Source organism: Canis lupus, chromosome 1, assembly GCF_011100685.1.
Source record: "Canis lupus familiaris isolate Mischka breed German Shepherd chromosome 1, alternate assembly UU_Cfam_GSD_1.0, whole genome shotgun sequence".
Taxonomy (NCBI): Eukaryota; Metazoa; Chordata; class Mammalia; order Carnivora; family Canidae; genus Canis; species Canis lupus.
The window spans coordinates 17,868,252-17,890,868 of NC_049222.1; the positions used below are offsets into that span (position 1 = coordinate 17,868,252).

The window sequence follows — 22,617 nt, forward strand, 5'->3', positions numbered from 1 at the left end:
GCGGGATCCTGGAGACCCGGGATCGAGTCCCACGTCGGGCTCCCTGCATGGAGCCTGCTTCTCCCTCTGCCTGTGTCTCTGCCTCTCTCTATCTCTAATAAATAAATAAAATTAAAAAAAAATCATGAAAGAAGGCTATACAAATTTCAGAGGCTCTGAAAGGCAGATCTGCTAGGGGAAATGCTGATCTCTTCTCCGTGGGGTAATTCCCTCTCTTTGGGCTTACCCAGTAAGCAAAATATAGCACAATACTTAACACTAAAATAAACACAGAATGGTTTCAAAGAATAGGTAGTTAAGGAAGGAGCTTAAAGGAATAGATACAAAGTATCTAAACACTGAGTGTAGGGACCACAGCCAATCTGAAGAAAAGAGGGTCCTTTCCAAGTCAATTTCTAATGTTTTCATTTCAGGACCTCCCCGCTCACATTAAGCACTTTGTCCCAAAGTGTCAGAACAGCCCATGGTTCTAAAATGATCAGGGTATAAAAAGCAGGCTTCTTGAAATTCAATCTCTTTCATCCTCCATACTGAAAGCTCAACTTCCTGTAGCGACGTGGTGATGCCTAGAGACCACCAAAGTGTCAACTCAGGACAGCACAAAACCGGCCAGGACATCAACCACTTATTCTCAGGCCACCTGTTTCACTTGTTCTTTTATAGTTCCTCCGTATTCCAGTTCGCCCAAATAAGCTGTTAGCAGAATAAACAAGGTTCAAAAAGGAACATCCACGAGAACATTATCCACCCAGGATGCCTAAGGAATCAAGCTAAAATACTTTCACTAACCTCCATTTGTCCAGAAAAATCACAGACCTCCTGAAATACATTTTATAACTAATATTTTCAACACTCTATCCCTTTAGGCTCTTTTAATCTTTAAACTGGAGCTGGACATATACAGCAGGATATGGGATATATTGTGCTGCCTCGTATGAATCAAGGGAAGTGGATGATCAAAGACAGGATCCTAACTTCTCAATAATCACTAGATGTACTAAGCTTTCCAAGCTTCTTTTGGCAATTACAGTGGAGAAACTTAAGATATTCTGACATTCACGCATTTGATCAATAGTTTCGACACTGTGAATTTCCTGCTTTTTCCTCATTATTGCAAATGTCTTGGTAGTATCATTAAGAGCTAAGGAAAAAAAAAGGTCAAAATTTTGGGGGCAGTAATCTAGCTCAGCAATACTATGTGCTTACTTATTTTTATTAAAAATATGCTTTATCATCTCAAGTTGTACAAATACATTAACATTTAGATTAGCCTCAATCAGTTTTTAAACCAACTATACAGACACCCAACATTTATTAAATTTTAAGATAATTCTTACATGGAGTAAATCTCTGCTGGTTTTGTGAACTTTTATGTGGAGATAACAGATTTCTTATTAACACGTGTTACAAAATTATAGATTAATTTCAACGCCTAGGAACTCCGGCTCCAGGCTCAGCCAAGAGAAGCAGCTGTGGCATCTATGAATACCCTCTAAAAGGCAGTATCTGATAAGGCCAATTCCAAAATACTACCCTAATTTGCAAATCTCACAACGTGGAGATCCTGCACAGATAACATCAGACTGCTGCTCAAAAGCCTCAACCTATGCAGGCAGCCTAAACCAATGGAAGCATTACAGCAAAGCGATACGAAGCCAAAAAAGGCTTTAAAGTTTCAAACTTCAATACAGCAAATACAATTAAAGGTCCTTTTCTACAATGCAGAGCTCATGAAAGAATTCAAGTCTTTTCTAAGACCAATTATCACAGGTGGTGTTGGGGATCTGCGATGCTGATTTATCCAACAGCCAAAGACTCAGGACAGATGAGAGGACATCGGATAGCGTATCAAAGTTAGTTATTAAATATTTCCAGGCATGCCTTAAATCCATGCTGTGCCTAATGCTGATCAAAAACTGATTGTTCCAGTTAACTCAATTAGCTTCCTTGAAGAAGAAAAATTTGTACAACTATTTGGTTAAGAAGGAAAACCACCCCAACATTAACACGGATCAGGTCCTTCAACATATGCTGCCTCATTTAAACATCACCATAAACCTGGGAGTTGGATGTTTTTATCCTCATTTTTCACTGAAGAATAAGCTCAGAAAAGGGACTTAGCTCTCCCCGGACATGTCAGTAAACTGCCGAGCTGCCTCTTCAGGTCTCCAAAGCTGCCCTCTCTCTCCATTATGCTAAAGCACCAACTGGGGGTACCATCTCCGAAATTTTCAGCAAAAATGTCACATCGCTGGAAGCATTTAACTGCCTCTTGGCTACACAGACTTTTAAATTGTGCAAAGATATTTTTTTAAAATTCCCAGTATGCACATTCAAAGTGATATAATATGGCAGTTACACCTAAGGACAGGATCACCTACCTTCACTGGAAACAGAAAAATACCACTATTTCACACAACAGCAAGGAAGGCTGAGTGAGGCAATGCTTTTGCAATGGGATGTTAGTTTTAAGTGAAATAAATGAAGGCCTTCTTCAAGTGATGACGTACTACAGAGACACTTTTAACAACTCCTATCAGTGTCAACTCTGAGCAAGGCCACATCAAAGCATCCATGGGAATAGTTGAAATTTTGTTGTACAGTATTGGAATATTCTCATACAACCTAATTAGGAGGTTGTTACTATGTTCAAGGGAAAACATGTTTATAAAATCCAATCAGAAATCCAGGGAATGAAAGAAATAGTAGCTTTTTGCTTATTCATCACAGTGTTCTTGGTCTGTCTGTAAACAAAGGGTGGTTTATGCATATAATAATAAAAATAATTATTTTTTAGGGTGAAAAAGTTACTAATGTACTAATGTCAAGGCTTTTCTGTGCAGTAAAATCATGATCTCTAAAAGATAGTCACACTAAAATCTTCAAATAAAAATAGTTTGAATATTCTTTTGTTTTTATAGTAAAATTAATTTTTAATCCCAACAGATGATTACACTACTTTTGCAAAGTGTATGTCCACTGAGAGGACACAGGAAAGTGCAGAGAACCTAGGGTCGAAGTAAAGGAGAAACACTCCCTTCCCTATTGATACATGCAGTGGGCAGGAGAAACCCTATTTTTGTCCCCACCGGTCCTCCTCCGTTTATGTTACAAACCGTGTCAGGAAGCAACTGAAGATAGCCCCAGAAACTTTCCAAGCACCCAGCGTAATGTTATATACACAGTGGGCCTTACACACTTAATGACATTAAGGGGATCAGAAAATTCAGCTTGCAGAATGCAGAACGTGGCAGCGATTATGCCTGAAACTGTTTTTGAAAGGGGGCACCAATGCTGGGAAACAGGGATCCCACTTCCTCAGAAAGACTCGAATACAGTTAAGCCTTCCACAACCAAACTAAGTAAGTCAGAAACGAAGAAAACAAGTCATTCGTTAAAATACCGTTAATAACACCACAAATGGGGGTGGCCTGGGTGGCTCAGTCGGTTAAGTGTCTGCCTTTGGCTCAGGTCATGACCTCAGGGTCTTGGGATCGAGCCCCACGTGGGCTGCCCCTCTGCTCAGCGGAGAGTCTGCTTCTCCCTCTCTCTCTCTGCTGCTCCCCGCTTTTGCTCGTTCTCTCTCCCGCTCTCTCTCTCAAACAAATAATCTTTTTAAAAAGCCACAAATGGAATTCCTCAGTTTTAAGCCCTGTGAAATACGTAACTGGTGATTACAAGAACCCATTCTACTTTACTGAATGGGTGGCACACCAGATGGAGAACCATCAGCACAAGGGGTTGCTACCTATTTCTTCCCCCCCAGGAATCTAGCTGGGTAACATTTTCTGAAGTCATGTTACATCTGAGACTTCTTTGTCACAGGATGTTTGGGAGACAGAGACACAGACAAACACTCAACAGGGGAACCTTGAAATAAGGTCTAAGGCGCAGACTATGCGACACGATGCATTTGTAAAAGGCATCCTGAGCGGTTTGCCCAATCAAGAAAGATTTCTGATGTTATTTAAAAACCAGACTGCAACAGATTTTAGTTAATTTTTCACATAAACTAATAATGAAGTTACCCTTCTGACCAAAACAGCAGATATGTGAACCATCAAAAAAGCCTGGTGGCAGCCAGACTGTAGACGCCCCAGTGAATGTTTTCCCTCAAGATAAATAAGGCCAGGGCAGCTGCTGCCTACACTTAACACCCCTGCCTGTATGAAACACGTACAAAGTGTTGAATGGAGCAGACGGTTTTGTTACGTGACGAGTTTTGTTTCTGCTTCTTAAAGAAAGAAGTTTTTGCTTAAAAAAAAAAAAAAAAAAGGAAGACAAAGAAAACCCAGCTACTTACCATTTACTAATTTCTGCACATGAACTAAAATACACAGGTATGTAGAAATTCACATGCAAACGACACCTATGAAATTCACACAAGAGAACTTAAGCAAGGCTCTTTATTCTAAGACTTTAAATTTTCAAATTGGAAGAAATCTGTTTTCTGCTCCAACAGTCCTTTCAAGTTAGAGTAGTCCTTGTCTCTAAGTACGCATGATTTTTAGTACATCCTATTTGTTTCCTAATTACATTAGAAATCTCAAGCCAAATGAGACTTTAATTATATAAATCCATCTGTCTTCAACATCTAACTGCAAAATGACTTAAGTGTTTGGTAATATAACGGAATAGTTACCGAAACTTTAGGAATGCATTCTGTTTATCAAACTCCAGCTGGTAGGTGGTACAAGTTGGGCACGAAATTGTGTTGCCCAGTGGAGCCTACCACTGTTGTGATGTATGTTCTTGAGGAGAAGCTTAGAACTATCGTAATATCAAAATGTTATTGAAATTTGTACTATTACATAAAAGTTATATCAGTTCGGATCAAGACAAAGCACGCAAACACATTTCCTAACAAAAGGGTCAGAGATAAAAGGATGCACAGAAGAGAAAGAAGAAACATTTACAGAACACTCTAGAAGAGTATCTTATTTGCATTTAGCATCTGATTATACCCTCAAAATGGTGCAAACCACTGGTGGAGCAGTGTGATAAAGGTCACTCGAGCAGCCAAAAACAGTTCTCAACACAAAGCAATAAAAGATAATGCAATTCCACACTAATACTCAGTCATCCACTTTGAAAAGTCACAACGTACAGCCAAAAACCCAAACAAAAAGTTCCCTGGATGTCCACGATCATATCCCCAAACTGGTCATCAACTAAATCCAGGGGAAAAAAAATCCATTTCAAAATGTAGGGAGCTTTTTGTTTAGATAGAGCACTCAGGGGCTGGTCATTGCTACGTAAGAGAAAGTTAAGTGATAAAACTTTTCACCCCACTACAAACCACAAAAGCTGCAGAGTCATCATTTGCTTGGTGAAAGGAGCAGCTGTCTTTCCATGCTCCGTCTCACCCAGAGGGAGAGATCGAGAACACAGGAGAAATAAAGGCCAAAATCTGTTGCAGGGCGCCTGTTTCCACAGCTGGAGACAGGGCCCTTAGCTATTCTATATACAGCCTCCCGGGTAGACATTCAAGTGGCCAGTGTTAAGTTGCACGGCCACCGCAGTCTGACCATTAGCAAGTCCCCAAGCAGTCCTGCCCAGCTCGGGCCCACAAGCCAATCTGCTTCAAAAACACGTTTCTTACTGTCCCACAAGGATGACTACTCTTGTTCACCTTAATGGGACAAACCCCAAAGACCATACATTATGTTAACAAGGGTCAACCCTCCACAGCACAGAGGCCCTTCGGAGGAACTGACCAACCCTACGTGCACTTCACTGTTAAGGAGGCGAGACTCCAGTTCCTGTGACAACCGCCCTTCACGAGAACCGGTTATTTTTTAAGCAAAACGTTATCCCGGGCTCTATTTGCAAGCAGCTTTTACATGCACTTCCAACATGCACACGCTGGGACACCACCGGCACAGACTGATTTCAAGCAAGACATTTTTAAAATTCTTTAATTTCGGAAGGCTTGCGGCAAGCAGGCAGGAGCGGTCATCTGGATCCCCCAGCGGGAGTCATCGGACTTTTGGGATCCACAACGCACCGTCCCGGACGCAGACTAGCTTTAGGGGCCTTGCCCCAGACCTGGGCTGCAAATCACGGCCCCGGAGCTCGGCCAGACCCGCGAGGGCAGCCCGGAGGAGGGAGGCTCCCGGAAGGGGAGGCGGAGGGTCGGAGTCCGGCAGCTGCGGGAGCGGCCCCCGCGCCCCCCGCGACCCCGCGCCCCCGGGGCACGCGCGCCGACTTACCGGGGCGCCGGCCGGGCCGCCTGCGTCCTCCTCCGCGGGGCCCTGGGGGGCCTCCTCCGGGCCCCGCGTCACGAGAATCCTGAAGTGCTGCTGGCCCGCGTTCTGATCCTGCCGGATCTTGAAGGTGCAGCCCTGCCCCTGCGGCGCCCGCTCCCCCGAGCTGGTGCGGCGCGCTTCGGGGGCCCCCCTGCGGCCCCGCGGCGGCGTGTCCGGGCGCCCCCGCTCCTCCGTGGGGCTCGCGCGCTCCGCTCGGGGCTGCGTGGGGTACGAGGTGCTCCGCTCCAGCCGGATGCGCGGGTACCTCACCAGCCGGTCCCCCTTGGTGCCGGTGAAGCCGAAGTTCAAGTCCCCGGGGGGCCCCGGGGCGCCGGGCGGCGGCGGCGGCGGCGGCTGCAGCTGGAAGACGAAGCAGCGCTTGCCGGGGCTTCCAGAAGCATCGGGCACGTGCTGCAGGGACCAGCGCCGGGGCTCGGGCGCCGCCCCGTCCGCCCCGCAGGCCGTGAGCCGCACCTGGCGCACGTCGGCGCTGGAGGCGCGGTGCTGGGCGCGCGGCCCCCCGCCGCCCTCGGGGCCCCGCGCGGGCCTGGGCGCCGCGTCCGCGCCGTTGAGCTGCGGGCCGCGGGCGCTGCCGGGGGGCTGGGGCTGGGGCTGGGGCTCGGCCTCGGGCTCGGGCTCGGGCTGCGGGGGCTCGGCGGGCTGCGGGGGCTCGGCGGGCTGCGGGGCCGCGTCCCGGGCCTCGGGGGCCCCGTCGGCCGCCTTGCGCTGCAGCGAGATGCGCACGGACGAGCTGCGCGTGGGGCGCGCGTCGAGCGGGCCGAGCAGCTGCGGGATGAACATGGACGTGCTGCGCTTGAGCGCGCCCACCGCCTCGTGCAGGCCGCGCCCCGCGCCCGGGGCCGCCAGGCCGTGCGGGCCGCTGCGCCGCGGCAGCGTGTGGAAGGCCGCGGCCAGGTCCTCTTCCCCCTCGCGGTCCGGGATCTCGGACTCGGGGGCCGTGTTGCTGCGGCCGGAGCCAAAATGAAACCGAAGCCGATGGGCCATGGTGCCCGGGGGGGCGGGGAGGCGGCGGGCGAGTGGCAAGCGGGGGCCCGGCGCTGCCAGAAGTCAAAAACCGAAGACGCAAACTCCAAGAAAAAGCGTCCCATCTGCCAAACCGTGAGCACTGCGGCCCCGAGCGCGACAGATAGCAGAAATAACCCAAGTGGCGAGCGGCATTCCAGGCATGATTGGATAAGAGCAAGAAGCCCTCATCCGCCCTGGGGCAGAGGGTAGGATGGCCGGGGCCACATGACCGCGGGCTCCCCCTCCAATGCCAGCTTGTGGGCTCTGCAGACTTTTCCCCCCTCTCCCTCTCGCTCTCACTTTTTTTTTTTTTTTTTTTTAAAACAGCAAGAGCCTGAAACAGCACCTTCCCAGCTGCTGCTTTTCCATCAGACAGGAGTGGCCCCAGCAGGCAGCTCTCACAGCTGACGAAGGCAGCAAACGCAGTCCAAGCCCTGCTGCTATAAATCTAAAACCGCGTCGAATCCACCGGACGGGCCTTTCCGAACGAGGCAGGGCGCTCGGGCTCTCCAACCAAGCCCGGGGACGCGGCCCTGGACCCAGGAGCGCACGGCGCGTTTCCCCCGGCTCCCCCCGGCACACCCGACGACCACGAGGAAAAAAAGGCCCTGGCTGCAAGAAAACCCTTCCACAAGCATCGGATATTGTTTCTCTGTTATTTATGATATCACCACACTACCACGATGGAATGCAAACTAATAAAAGGTACTATAAATATGATTACACACCCCACAGAATGAGTGTCCCTTTAATGCTAAATAATTAGACCATGATCTACAAGTAGCAAAATAGCTAAGGGGAGGGAGGCCCAGCTTACAACACTGTCAGTTCGCTGTCTGCCCACTACTAGATTTTTCATTTAATAAGGTTGTGTGTGTGTGTGTGTGTGTGCACGCGCGTGTATGTGGCGATCTCACTCATAATAGGATTGTCAGACATGGAAGCAGGAGAAAAAAGGAGCCCAGCTGGAGAAAACATTCTCTCCTATATGCCAGACAGGGGGGAAAAAAAAATACACCCCCCCCACCCTTCTCCATTCCGACCCAAAAAGGAAGGAAAACTGAGGAAGGGTGTGAATGTGGTTTTTGTAGTGAGTTAACTTAAATACCATACAGAAACAAGGCTGCCCAGAGCTGACAGCTTTCCAGTGAGAAGTCAGCAATATTATCACGAGCATGGAATCTTACCATTTCTCTGAAGGGCCAAAAAGGACCCAAGTAATAAATAAAGGTCCAGCGTTCCAAAAACTGTCATCAGATTTGTTGTCGACTTGGATATATTCTGTGTGTTTCAAGCTTTCTATTTTCCATGATCCAGAAACATCAGTTATTTAACAAAGAAGCTTATTTAGGAGGGAGTAAAAAAAAAAAAAAAAATGGGAGGGGGGAAACACTAAGCTGTAAAGAGTGACAAAAAGTTTATTTTAAAATCCACAAAGCATGACTTTGTCAACAGCTCTAGAATTGAGGGTGTGGAGGATTAACCCTGTGTTTACATACGTGCAAACCTGTTTTCCAAAAGCATGTGCTTTAAATGCCAAAACTGCTCTCCATGGGAGAATGGAAGCTAGTCTGTTGAAATGCTCAAACTGACAAGTACCACTACAGTCATGTATTGATTTAGCTGGATTAAGAGCCAATGAAACAAATATCACCACTAGCATTCGGTGCAGAGTTAAAAAAAAAAAAAAAAAGCGCACAAAACACAACCAACCACAAACCCCAACCAAAAAGACCCACTGTAAATAGCCTGGGGGCAAACATAGGTATTAGTATCATAAAACACAATTTTTCAGATCAAGTGTGTATTCACACATGATTTCTTAGAGCTCTGCATTCAAAGGCCTTCTTGGGTTTGGAAGTCTAGTTTAGGTTCCATGGTAAGGTCACCTCAACAGTAGTCATTGTCTTAGTAATAGAAATGGGAAACAAATATTTACAGCAAATTTCTCTTAGGAAAAATAAAACTAAATAATGAATGAGAACACATCTGACAAGAGGCAATTTTCCCTCAAATGTGACCCTTTCTTCACCTCAGAGAAGTGGTGTTATGCTCGGTACACTAGTCTGTGGATGTATCTATGTCTTCAGGGACTGGCTTCTATACTCAACACTGCCTGATTGGGTATTTGCTAGATAAGAGATGGAGTGCTAAGAACTGCACCCTCATCAGAATCTCTCATTCAATTTAACAAGAAAATAACTTCACATACACAGCAAAAGTGATCTAGTTATTTGGTACTACTAATGGTCACCCAAGATACAAAACGTTGAGTTCAACATGAAGCCACCAAGATCCCGTGTTTTTTAATAGACAAGGCATCAATACAGTAGGCCAGAACCTGTTGGCTTTCCAATTTGGAGAGTGACACCAAACACAGGAGATTAACTACATTCCCGAGTTCCACTGGCCTGAGGACTCAGGAGAACAGCAGATTATACCAGGGTGCTACCACCGGCTGATGTGTTTAAATTATGCAAAGGCTCTAGACCTCACTTGTCTATATGCAAGGATGGGGAGTTACAGGAGTTGTATTCTAAGGCTCCTCCTAAAATATTAAGTTTTTAATCTATCAAAAATTTAGGAAGAGTTTTAGCTGAAATCAGCAGCAAGAAGGGTTCACTAGAACACTTGTTTGTTTCAAGATTTTATTTAAATTCTAGTTAGTTAACATAGAGGGTAATCTTAGTTTCAGGTTTAGAATTTAGTGATTCATCACTTATATACAGCACCCGGTGCTCATCACAACAGGTACCCTCCTTAAAATCTCCACCACCCATCTAGCCCATCTGCCACCTACCTCCCCCTCCATAACCTTCAGTCTGTTCTCTATAATCAAGAGTCTATTTTATGGTTTGCCCTCCGCCCCGACTCTATTCTAATAAGAACACATCTTTTAACCAAGAAATATACACAAGTTTCATGGAAAGTAAATCTGGGTCCAACTAACAACAGACTACAGGGAGTTATGATTCCACTTCTTAGAGTTCCTAAAAGGCTTACCCAGAATGTAATAACGGATTCACATTCATAGCTGGAACACTTGGTTTGTGGGTACCTGATGAATACACTCTAGTTAGTTGATTCTGCCAAAATGCTTTAAGCTAGATTTGATGCTAAAATTCCATTTTTAAAATGAAATCTTACGTATATATATTATACAGATAGCTAGCTACGTAACATGTCCACATCTTACGTATCAACGTATATATAAAATGTTTGTATGAGTTTTCTGACTCAGGCATACCTTTCCTTCTTTAAAGGTACTTTCCATGAATTTCCCTTGAGAAAGTACCACTTTTAAAATACAGCTTAATTTTGCCTGCTAAATATAGATTCACTTTTTTCTATATGCTGTTAATTAGATTTTGGTTTTCCCAAAGAGAATCACCACAGATTCACTACTGACTGGGTAGTGTAGTCTGACTTATATTTAAGGTTTGTTTACATGAGTAATGGCCTCTTTACAGGTTTGCCTACCGTTGCGTATTCCCAACATAAGAGCTCAGGCATACGGTTTGATGTATCACTAATGTGATCTTCACTAATATTGACTCTGATGAAAACATACACATATACAAATAAATTTTCTGTCCTAGCCATAAAATAGTATTTGTTAGAATCATGAAATAGTAATAGGACAAAGAGTCTTTGGGGGGGATGGGGAGGCATATGTACTGCCAGAAGTACAACACAGATAGCAGAGGTCCAGAAGATGAAGCTTTCAAATTCAGTTTTTAAAAAAATGAAATCAAAAATCAAGAACTAGGACCCACTTACCAATCTGTTTTCATCAAATACTTCAAACAGGAGTCTGTGATTAGATGGGTTTACCTATAAAGGGGACAAAAACCGTATTTTCAAAAATGGGCAGAAATGATGCAAAGGATAAAAGACATAGAATGAAATGCTTTATAATGCACCCAGATCATTTTGTAATCTAAATAATTAACCTACTCTCCTGGAAAGCCTGTGTCTATAAACCATTTTATATTATAGATTTCTAGATTATCCGATGCCTGATATTTAGGCACATCAGAAGAAGAAAACGCTTTTGGCTACAAAGAGAAAATTTTAAATAGTTTTAGAGAGTTTCTAAATCTCCCCTACAAGGCACGAGACCAAGGTGACATCTTCACAAAGGTCTATGCCTGAGGAAATCTCTTAGGCCCATAGTGACAATGAGAATAGCAGTGACAAAAAGGAAGAAAATAGTAAAAGGACCTATTTACTATTGCATGCTGATTTGGGAGCACTACCTCCTTATTAAATATCAAAACACATGACCTCATTTAATCCTGACAGCAACCTATGGTGTGTAACTGTCCCTCCAATTTTGCAAATGAGGAATTGAGACGATGAGGGTGAAGGAACCTGCCCCTGGACTGGAGCCCAGGGGTACAATGCGGGGCAACCGAGACCCCCCAACCAGGTCTCACCTGCTGGTCTCCAGAGCCCGCACTTTGAAATTAGAACAAAGAAATAAAAGATATCTCTACTTCCAGCAACCGTGAGGTCAGTGTCTTTTTGCTTCTTTCTATCTCTTTACTAACACCTCACCAAAATGGCAAGAATCATCATTCAGGCTCAATTATCATTTATTAAGTACCAAACACATGGGATACATGGTAGTAGGCTTTCTGATTTACATCATTGCATATAAGTCCTGAAACACCCCTATCAAGAGAGGACTCCTCTCTCCTGAGTGATTGCCTATCTTTAGGCGGAGCTCCAGGGTCATGGAAGCTGTACGTGGTAGAGCCAGAAATGGGACTCAGGCCTACTGCTACTAAGTCTGGGCTGCTTCACCACGGAAAGTAGAACAAAACAAAGTTTGACAGTACATCACGGAGCAAGTCCTGGGTTTCTTGCCCCTTGGCCTGCCCTCAGCGTAGTGATAGAGCAAGCAGATGGACAGGGGATTTAAATCCGTCTGGAAGCTCTGCCAACGTTGGGCTGACCAATGCATCCATCTGGAAGCTCTGTGAATGTTGGGCTGACCAATGCACCCATCCACAGAGGCTCTGGCAGGAGCGGCACACAGTAGGCACTCAATAGAGATTTGTGGGAAGAATAAAACAAAGCCCCCCATTCTTTTTTTTAAAGCTGGAGAAAATAGAGCTTTTTACAAACTTTTAGAGCCAAGGTGAGTGACTAAGTCTTAGATGTACTAAAATTTACATGAATGTGACCCAGGTGTTAAACTGAAAGGAGACTAAGTAATTTGGAGCTTTACAAGTAGAAACCTGTATTTGAGACTTCACAAAGGGCCAATAACATCTCTCTGCACCCTTTAGCTTTTCGGTCCTTCACGAAGTAATTTAAAATGCATCTGGTAGAGGCTACACATAGGATCCACCAAGTATTGCAATATCGATGCCATATTTCAGCTCTGAACAGAATAGAAAACAGATGTCGTATATAGTGACTGAAGTTCGGAGCACGTAAAATACTATTGTGATTGAAAGGAAGAAATCAGGACCAATTGTGAGGGTCCAACGGTATTAATCTTCTTTAGGAAACTACACTCATCTGAAGATCTCTTCTGGAACATTTCTAGAGGTAAAGAAGTTTTTAATATCACAGCTATGCAGGCAAAATATATTCATTTAGAAGAGGATAAAGCCCTCCTTCCTTGCCAATCAAAAGCTGAGAAGTTTACTGTTTTCAAAAATTTTAGTACAAAAAATACAGCAACCACCACAAAAACTTCTTGAAAAGTAATCTCCATTAATTCAGAAAATTATCATTTCTATATATAGCACTTCTAGGTGTTAAATATACAAGGTTGGGGAAATTTTACCTAAATACATGCACACCACATAACTGAATCACAAAACTCTCTGTGACTAGAACATGACTGGTTATTTTTAGGTTTCTTTTTAATCACGTTGTCTCTGTTGCTTTATCTCTAAAATCATTCATAACCCAGGTCTCATAGAAAGATTGTTTTGATTATATTTTACCTTATTTTTAAAGAAAATTTAAGTAGAAAAGCTAAAACACGATACTTGGGTAACTCTATGTCTCTAAAATATCTTCAAGTGAAACAAGTCTGTATTTTGCTATTACTAGTCATTCTTTGAAAATTTAGGACACGTAAAGGTGGCTACCCAGTCATTTTTCAAAAAGAATTTCACATAAAAATTGAACAGCTTCCACTCAATATGAATCTATTGTGTTATCAATCTAGTTATCAACAACAATTATTACAAAAAAATGAAAAACTTACTCTAAAATAAAATTCTTCATTCCACTTTGGGTTCAGCGTCTGGAAGAGAAATTATCTTGTAATATCTTTTACAGTCATTGAAACATGAACAGTTACTAGTACAATACAGTCCACAGATTTGCTTGAACTTTTTTTTGTGACTACAAATAAGTGCTAAGAGATATTCAAAATGACAATGAAAAGCGTTTAGTCAATTGAGACTGTTCTGTAAATCAAATTACATGGGAAGGGGTGTATTAATGAAACAGGGAATTCATAGAGAAGAAACCATAAATTGCATGCTATCCACCAAAAGGAATAATGTCAGGGACCTACAAAGAGCCATCATCATGAAAAAATGTAAAGATTTTCTTCAAGAAATTCACATTCCCATGATTATTTCATCAAGAAGGAAATGAACTTTGTTCACTTCTCTCAACCTACCACAAATCTGTTTTGGAGAGCAAGGAAGCAGCTGGCAGAAAGGCAAAAGTATTCACTATTTACATAAATACTGAAATCTGAAGAATATTTTATCAAGAAAAATATTGATGGTCAGATTATAGTACATGGAAAAAAAAAAAAAAACCCTGCCAGCTTCAGATCAAAAGTGGATTATCCTCCAAAATAACCAATGTTCAAAATCTTCACCTTCATTTTCTTCTATCCTCCTCCTTCTATTCCTGTCTATCCATCCATCTCCATATCCATCAAGCACTCTATCTCACAAGAACATGGAAAGGATACTTTTGTCCTCAAGATGGACAAAAGAGGGGCTGCCAAGCATCCTTTCAAACTAAGATGAAACAGACACTGTGCAAGAATACATATAGGCATGTTTGTGCATTTGGACAGGCGTTAAGACCCTTAACACGTCCCTCAAAAACCAAATGTGCAGACTAAAAAGAAAAAAACCCACCACCTCACCCAGGGCTACAGGTATTGTTTAGTCTGAACGAGATTTGCCTTTATCAATCTATCCCCTTTAACACACCAGCACGAGGAAGCAGAGATAGGACACAAATGCACCGTAACAACCACCACCACGCACACGCAATTCACACAACCATGAACTGGTATTTTTAAAAAAAATCAGCACTTTGCCCACCCACAGCTCAGGAGGGAATCCGATCCGAATGGACGGGGTTTCACACTTTTTTTTAAAGCTGTGAATGGAGCTGGGGATACAATGAGAGAGAGAGAGAGAGAGAGAGAGAGAGAGAGAGAGAGAGATACAATGAGACAGATGCAATGAGAGACAGAGATGCAATGAGAGACAGAGATGCAATGAGAGACAGAGAGAGAGGGAGGGAGAGAGGGAGGGAGGAGGGGAGGGAGAGGTGCCAGGCGGGCAGCCCAGCCGGGCAGGTAGGCAGGACCTGGCCTGGGGGGCGATGCAGCCCCGACCCGGGCCGCCCAGAAATGCAAGGGGCACCTGGCAGGTAGGGGACCAGCTCCCGGGGCAGGGGGACAGCAGCTCCCAAAGCAAAGCAGCAAAGCAGCAAACGGAGCGCGCAGCTCAGCGCAGCAATACTAACCGGGAGGGGGAGGCTCCGGCGACGAGGGGCGGCCCGGCGGCCCCCCAGCCCCGCTCCGTCCGGCCCGCGCCCCCCGCGCCCCGCGGCCCCCGCGCCCCGCACCTCCCGCCTGCGCTGCAGGGCGCGCCCCCGCCCCGCCCCGCCCCGCCGCCCGCAGAAGCAGGGACAGCGCCTGACACCGCGAACAATGGGCTCCGAGCTGCTCCGGAGTCCTCCCCACTGATCACAACACCGGCTCCTGTTTGCACAACAGATTTTTAACGCCACTCGCGAGGCCAGGTGGAGGACGAGCCACAAAGGCTGCTCCTTACTTAGAATGACCTGGGCAAGGGGCCCAGGTGTCTGCACAATGGCAGGGAGTGAGCATTTTTTTAAAGCCCTCATGTTCTCCAAGGTACGGTCACCACACTGAGTATTAGACTATCTGCTCCCCAAAGGTGATGGGGAAAATAGCACTGTCTGATAAATAATACTCAAGCACAGATAAGAACAGTTCTTTGGATTAAAAAAGAAATTCCATCTTCAATAAATGCCCCAAATATGGAGTAAATACTTAAGATTTACACACATACACACATACAGACACATACAGGGAAACATGGTGGTAGATGAATTAAAATAGAATTATGGAAACATCTTTAATGAAATCATGTAATTAAGATTTAGAAAACAGATACACATGTTTAGTAACTAAGCAAACATTTTGCTTCTTTTAGTAATATTTGCTTCAAGGGAAACCATTCCTTTTGTGTCTACCAATCTCACAAGCCACTCCATTTCATTAAATGTATTTTAAATTATTTTAAAAGTCTTCATGAAAGATAACAAGCCAACAAGAACAAACCCTTGTCAAAAAAAAAAAAAGAAAAAAAAAAAAAGAACAAACCCTTGTCTTACTGTATTCTTTGCAAGGAAAAAAATTGCTACTTGTAATAATACTTATTTTAAAAATACTGCTTTTAACAGTCATTTAACTAAAAGCCAGGATGGATATCTTGGGTTAATCCTGAAAAGCGTGGTCTATGTTAAATTTACAGATTTAATACTGGGAGATACTAAAAACAAATTTAAATAATATTAATAATACTGATGCTTAAAATAAAAATACTGCCAAACTTAAAATATAAACTTCTACAGAGCCAAAGTACTTAATTGGATTAAATTATTATTTAGATGAAGTTTAATTAAGGATGGGCACCTACCTTTTTAATGGTTTTTGTCTGTACCAAAGCGAGTTCTCTATTCTCATCTGCTACGTACAATGAAAGTTTCACATACGGATCACTGTAAGAAAATATTTCATATTTAGTGAGATTATACTTTTCATTTAAAAAATACAAAAAAAGTAGATAAAACCCAAATGAAAATGCCACTTAATGACCCAGTTTATGTAAATTTCACAAACTAAGCACTAACATTTTCAACATGTCTATTAAGTAAATATACAAGGAAAGTTTCTATCAACCAGAGCCAGTGATACGTATTTAAAAGCAAAACTCTCTAATAAATAAATCTTAAAAAAAAGAGGGGCACTTGGGTGGCCCAGTCTATTAAGCATCCAACTCTTCATTTGGCTGAGGTCATGATCTTGGGGTCCTAGGATCAAGTCCCATCAGGCTCCCTGCTCAGTAGAGAATCTGCTTGTCTCCCTCTCCCTCTGCCCCACCCCCTGCTCACACTGCCTACCCCCCTCAAATAAATCTTTAAAACAAACAAAAGCATAAAAATATCATGAGGCATATGAAACATACACTGACTTTACTTTTAGGGGTAAGGGGTAGAGAGAAAGAGGGGGCTCTTTCTCAAGCCCAATGTGGGGCTTGATCTCATAACCCTGAGATCATCACCTGAGCCAAAATCAAGAATCAGATGCCTAACAGACTGAGCCACCCAGGCACCCCTATGTTAACTTTAAAAATCATCTTAACTATTAATTCAAAGGAACTAATCTGCCATATTTCTTTTCCTAAACACAGATTCTAAAAAGATTACAAGAAAGATTACTAAAAGGCACAAAAAAATTTTAGCTGGCTAGCAAAATCTGGCCAAAATATTTAGTGTGCATCTTACTTATATTCTGATTTCTACTATACCGGTAAAAATTATTGTTCCTTTAATGAAGGTAAAACAGGCATTGTTCATCTAAACCAACACCTACCTTTTTACAGATGAAAACAACTCAAAATCCAAAAAACTAAAGACCAGGAAATCAAGAGAGATTTGCCCAGTGTTACAGATTTCAGTAAGGTCCCGATTAACTGATCACTTTTAGCAAGAAGCATATTAAAAGGACCACTGATGGTAGACTTTCTACTAAGAGTCTAAGTCCACTCATATGTCCTAGTCTTACTAAACCTGGGATACTAGTTAAACTATCACTCTTCAAGGGTCTAAAACCCAGGTTCTTCTGTTTCACACTGGAAATCCTGAACATTGTAGATAGGGCTCACATGCAATCTACTCCCAAATTTTCACTCATCTAATGACCCATAACTAATAATTTATTTCTAATAATTTATTTCTATCCAATTTGAAAATTATCCTTTATTGGCTATGCCATGACTATTAACCTTATTTTGCAACTTTTAGGATATTTCCAAAGATTACACGGAGCATCATAAAATGCTTTGGATTGATTTTTATAAATACTTCAATAAATATGCCGTGAAATCCTTTGAAGAAAGAAAGAAAGTCTGATAGTAACAGGAGTCAATATCCAAAACAGAAATCAAAAGTCAGTGAAAAACATTGTTGGTATATACAGTATTTATTACCCATAAGATGCATCTTAATGGAAGCTACAACATCTTAAAAAAAAAAAAAAAACACACAAAACAGCAACAGAATTTGCTTGGTTATACTCTATTATCAGTACATATTTTTAACATTCTGGCTTAAAGAAGGTATTAGTCAATCCTTTGCCTCTTATCCATAAACTCTAAGTATTATTTGATTAAAGAATATTGAAACCAATGTACCTGCTTCTCCTTATCTGGACATTCTCAGCCTCAGAATAAAAGTGAATAAGAGCTATTACTTAATCTAGGCCTAAAGACTCCTAAGAACACCTTCTGAATTAGAACTATGGTCTGGGTGATAAATCACAAGTCTATTTCTAAGGTCAGAGGCTCTTAGACTTTAGCCTATCAGAACTACTTGGGGGAGGGGGTAATTGAAACACAGATTGTTGGGCCCCAAACCCAAAGACACCACCCCTTCCCAAGATCTAGTAAGGGGGGGGTGGATCCTAGAATTTGTATTTCTAATAAAGTCCTGGTGATGCTGATGCTCTTGATTCAGGGACCACACGGTGAGAACCACTGTTCCAGGTAGTTCCAGGTAGAAAAGGGTATTTTTTAGCTATAGAAACTAATTTTCTATTTCCAGCCACCAAGCTATTGCTAAAAAAAGCTCAAGGTCTGATTATCCCTGTTATCTCAAAAACAGGCTCTGAGCATGCCATGGAGAGAGATGCACACACTCACACCCACAATCCCGTATTACAGAGACACCACAAACTCTGCTGACTGCCATCTCTTGTTTTCATGGCCCTTGGCTATCATGGCTGCTGCCATCATATAACTGCAATAAAGCCTGAAGTGGTAGCTTTAATAGGATACCCATATCCTTCTACTAATCATTTATTTGCTTTGGTTTGAATCCCCTGAAGAATCCACAGTAAGTGACACAAGCAGTAGGGACTTGACAGTGGGGTCTCTGAGGGGGCCAAGGTCTCCCAGCTGGGACAGCAAGGCATGTCTAAGCATGTCACGGGCGCTCATCCAGGTAGAGGCAGGTATAGGGTGTCGGCATGAAAGATCAACCAGGAAACTCCCTGGAAGAGAACGCAGCAGGGAGAGAGATCCAAAAGCGTGCAAACTGATATAAGGATGGTGAGACGTAAGTATATGGAGAGGGAGTGTAAGGCACAGGATGAGCTGGCTGCTGGCAAGACAGCAGGGGGTAAGTTCAAGGGTGGTGGGTGGTGGGTGAGGAGGTGCGGGACAGTCACCCACAATGGTTCTCGGCATTTCCTTTCTTATGGAACAGCACCATTCGCATCACCAACCACATTCCAAGGACTCTGCTAGGAGCAGACACAAGTGCCAGGGAGCTGGGGAAAGGAATGAAAAACAAAAGCCAAAGATGATTAAAACAACAAAGGCCACCACAGGGCATGTATGAATTGCCCTACTTTGCTCAGCTGAGTGAGGATGATGGCAGTTTCCCTATTCCAGCAAGGAGAACGCTAGAGCACGAAGCTGAGATGCAGCTGAGATGTGGGCCAGGGCATTAAGCATCAGAAAATGAGGAGGAAGATGCCAGAGCCGCAGGAACAATCACTACTAGCTCGACCCTGAGCCTAAGTGCCACCAGTACCACCACTACCGTCCTCACCACCACAAGGCCAGCACCCACTGCCATCAAGCACCCAATCTGTGCTGGCACACGCGAGCTTTGTGCGGGATCCCCCTGGATCCTCAGGGCAACTTATGAAGCTGGCACGTTTTTCATGAGAAACTGTGAGACATCAAGCAGCCTGCCCAAGGTGGAAGAGTAAGCAGGGGAGGTGGGAGGGGACACCAGCTGTTTGCTCCAGAACCCAGCTCTCCCAGCGCGTGCGACCCAGCCTTGCCACAACACGCTCCCGGCTGACCACCAACAGAGCTGGCTGGAAGGAACGTCTGGGGGCCAAGAGTCCCTAAAATTCTGCCAAGTTGGAAAACATTTTGTACTGGGGCTGCTATCATGACCTACTTTTTATCTTTGTTGCTCTAGTGTCTGGAGGAAGAGCAAGACGCCTGGGCTGAGTGTCTACCCTTTGGGGAAGGCCACACCTTGAGATCTGATCTTCTCACAACACCCCCGAATAACTAGCTGTATACCTCGGACAAGTCCCTGTAACACACTGAACCTCCATTTTTGTTATCTCCAAAATAAAGGGGTTCAACTGAATCGGTGGTTTTCAAATTGCAGATTCTACAGAGCCTTACTTCTGCTTAACCATCTCAGGGAAACGCCAGACTACCATCTTCTATATTGGGCTTCCATGTTAGAAATTTTTTTTGGACAGGGTTCTGGAATTAAAAAGAAGTTTTAGGGGTGCCTGGGTAGCTCCATCGGTTAAGCGTCTGACTTGATTTTGGCTCAGGTCACTGATGTCATGGTTGTACGATGGAGCCCTGCCTCTTGGCTGCGGGCCGGGTCGGCTTGCGATTCTCTCTTCCCCTCTGCCTCTGGCTCTCCCCTGACTCACGCACACATGCTCTAAAAGAAATCAATCTTTAAAAATACATTTTTAAGAACTTTTAAAGCTCTCGGACGGCATGATCCCTTTTAGGATATTCTGAATCTCAGAACAATTCAAGCTTACTTCTCATCACTCGTTAGAGCTACAGGTGAGTCCACCCTAAGTAAATGCAGCTCGACTACCTAAAGATAGAGGAGGAAGAGGGAATAAAGCCCTAATCTCTACTGAGAGGTTTTCTCTATCAGAGCATGAAGGGCAAAGGCCACAGTTTTGAGTATGCGAAATCACTCTCGATCACCACTGTGCTAAAAATTTCCCTGCACGTGTTCCCAGCTTCTCATCAACCTACCTGCTAGGAAAAACATACTAACTACACAACAAGCACAACAAAAGGGGCGTGTGTATGCTTGTGCATGTGAGTCCCGGGCAAGGAACTGAAGGCTCTCTGGGCTTAAAGCAACATCCAAGCATTTGAGGACATGCTGCTGGTCAGGTCTGCTGTCCCCAGATGGCCTTCACTTCTGAACACGATGTTCTGCAGAAGTGGTGAAAGGCAGCGAGAATTCTGTGTCCAGAGTCTTTTTCACACCTGACTCCGGATTTGCCTTCCAATAAAGACAGCAGTCGCAGAGGAACCTTCTGCCCTCTGAAGTTCTACCTCTCAGATCCTCAAAACGCCCCCCTATACCTTTGCTACAAAAGACCAACTCAGTCCTGAGGTTAATGTTAAGACTTAACCCCCCACTCCTAGGCCACTAGGAGCTCATCAGAAGCTTCCAATCTGGGGAGTAGATACAGGGTGCAGGGATTGATGTAGACAGTTCTGGTTTTCATGTTACCCCTTATACACGGCTGGAAGATTTTGTTGGTGGTGGTAACCATTAACACTAATACTTAGAAGAAAACACAACAGAATAGGAGGGGCATGGAGGGAAAGAGGCAAGACAACCATCCCTCCCTCCTCCCATGGTACTTTCTCCATTTGATGCCCTTAACCATCTCCGCTGGTCCCAAATCTGTTTCACCAACTCTTTGAGTGACCTTCCAACAGTCACTCAACCACTCTTAACTTCAGACTGTTCACCAATGAAATGGGAACCATTTTTAACTCAGAGAGTTACCACGAGGATCAGACACAATTGTGTGTTACTATCAGTACCCACTGAGCACCAGCCACACAGTACAAGTGCCCTACAAGTGACAGCCACTGTGATAGTGATCCTATTCTTTCCTCTTGTGAGACTTCTGAGGTTCTCTGTGGCTCCTTCTGGCCCCCACTTCTGCTGTGATTGATTTGATTGGCCACTGATTACCTCCTCGTGCAAACTGGGGTCCAATGACCACAGCACACTGAGCTCCGCACTTCCTCATCACACGCACCGCAAGGCAGCTCCATGGGGACCCCGGTGGAGACCATTAAACTGCTCATGGTATTTACAGTGGGAGCTCAGAATTCACTCCTGCCACCTAGTTCGGTCCCAACGGCTGGTGTGTAGGACAACTCAGGGCCAAGCGTGAGCATTACTCTCTAAGCAGCTCCATTCTTTGTGGATTAGAAGAGAAATTCTATTTCACAGACCTTTGCCTCCCCTGCACAGTAAAATGGTGTAGGCACCACCTTATTTCCTTTTCAGCCTTAAAAGGAGACGACAAATTCATTGTAGGACTTATGCATCCTATTTCCTGACCGCCCACTGTCCTCCAGGCAAGGAGACAAGCGATGCAAGTAAGATGCTGTCCCTACTCCCAGGTGAATGGGGCACAGAGGAGCAAAGAATGATTCAGACAGGGTGTGCCAAGTCCCCAGGAATATAGCACTCCACGGCGATGCTTCCTGGCCTCGTGCTCACCAAGGTTACCTGTCATCGGGTGCCTGTCCCCACCCCAGGACCACCAGATCAGAATCTCCAGGGGTGGGACCTGGGATTCTGCATTTGTCAAGCATGGAATGATTTCCGTGCATTGGTCAATCTCGGCCCCTCTCCCAGAGAGGGATCTGTGAGGCCAAGAAGGGAGCACCAAGAGCTAGGTGACGTTTCTCCAAAGGGGAGAGCCTAAGCAAAGGTCCAGTGGCAGGCTAGAGCCAGGGTGTTTGGCACAGCTGTAGTCTGGAGGGCTTGGGGAGAAGAGGGACTCCCAGCTCAAACCACAGGGAGCCTTGTATGCAGCTGAAGAGCTGGCCACTGGGTGGGTGAGGACGCGTGTCAATCCTGGCTCCCCTTATTTGTAGCTGTATGACTGTAGAAAACCCCTGTAGCCTCTCTGTGCCTCAGTTTTACCATTTATGTAATGGGGACACTAGCAGTACTTCCTTTTGTAAGGAGGCTTGAAGTAACAATAGTA

At 44.4% G+C, this 22,617-nt stretch overlaps 1 protein-coding gene and 1 long non-coding RNA gene across 17 annotated transcripts in view; one reads left to right on the forward strand and one right to left on the reverse strand.

The window, feature by feature from the left end:
• The window catches only part of NEDD4L (NEDD4 like E3 ubiquitin protein ligase), a 338,822-nt gene that overhangs the window by 134,292 nt on the left and 181,913 nt on the right, over positions 1 to 22,617 (reverse strand). For 13 of the 16 annotated variants that reach the window (XM_038525922.1, XM_038525918.1, XM_038525914.1 and 10 more), the window contains 3 exons: positions 16,226 to 16,307; positions 13,507 to 13,545; positions 11,055 to 11,108 (listed from right to left, as the gene is read on the reverse strand). In XM_038525922.1, the coding sequence (XP_038381850.1) occupies positions 11,055 to 11,108; positions 13,507 to 13,545; positions 16,226 to 16,307 (175 nt within the window). Of the gene's footprint in view, positions 1 to 6,212; positions 6,290 to 10,277; positions 10,333 to 11,054; positions 11,109 to 13,506; positions 13,546 to 16,225; positions 16,308 to 22,617 lie in introns of those variants that run through there. The other 3 variants (XM_038525913.1, XM_038525912.1, XM_038525916.1) reach the window with 2 other exon arrangements.
• Positions 7,149 to 8,001, forward strand: LOC119870720. The gene is made up of 2 exons (XR_005353440.1): positions 7,149 to 7,480; positions 7,602 to 8,001. It is a non-coding gene; the product is annotated as an uncharacterized LOC119870720 (long non-coding RNA).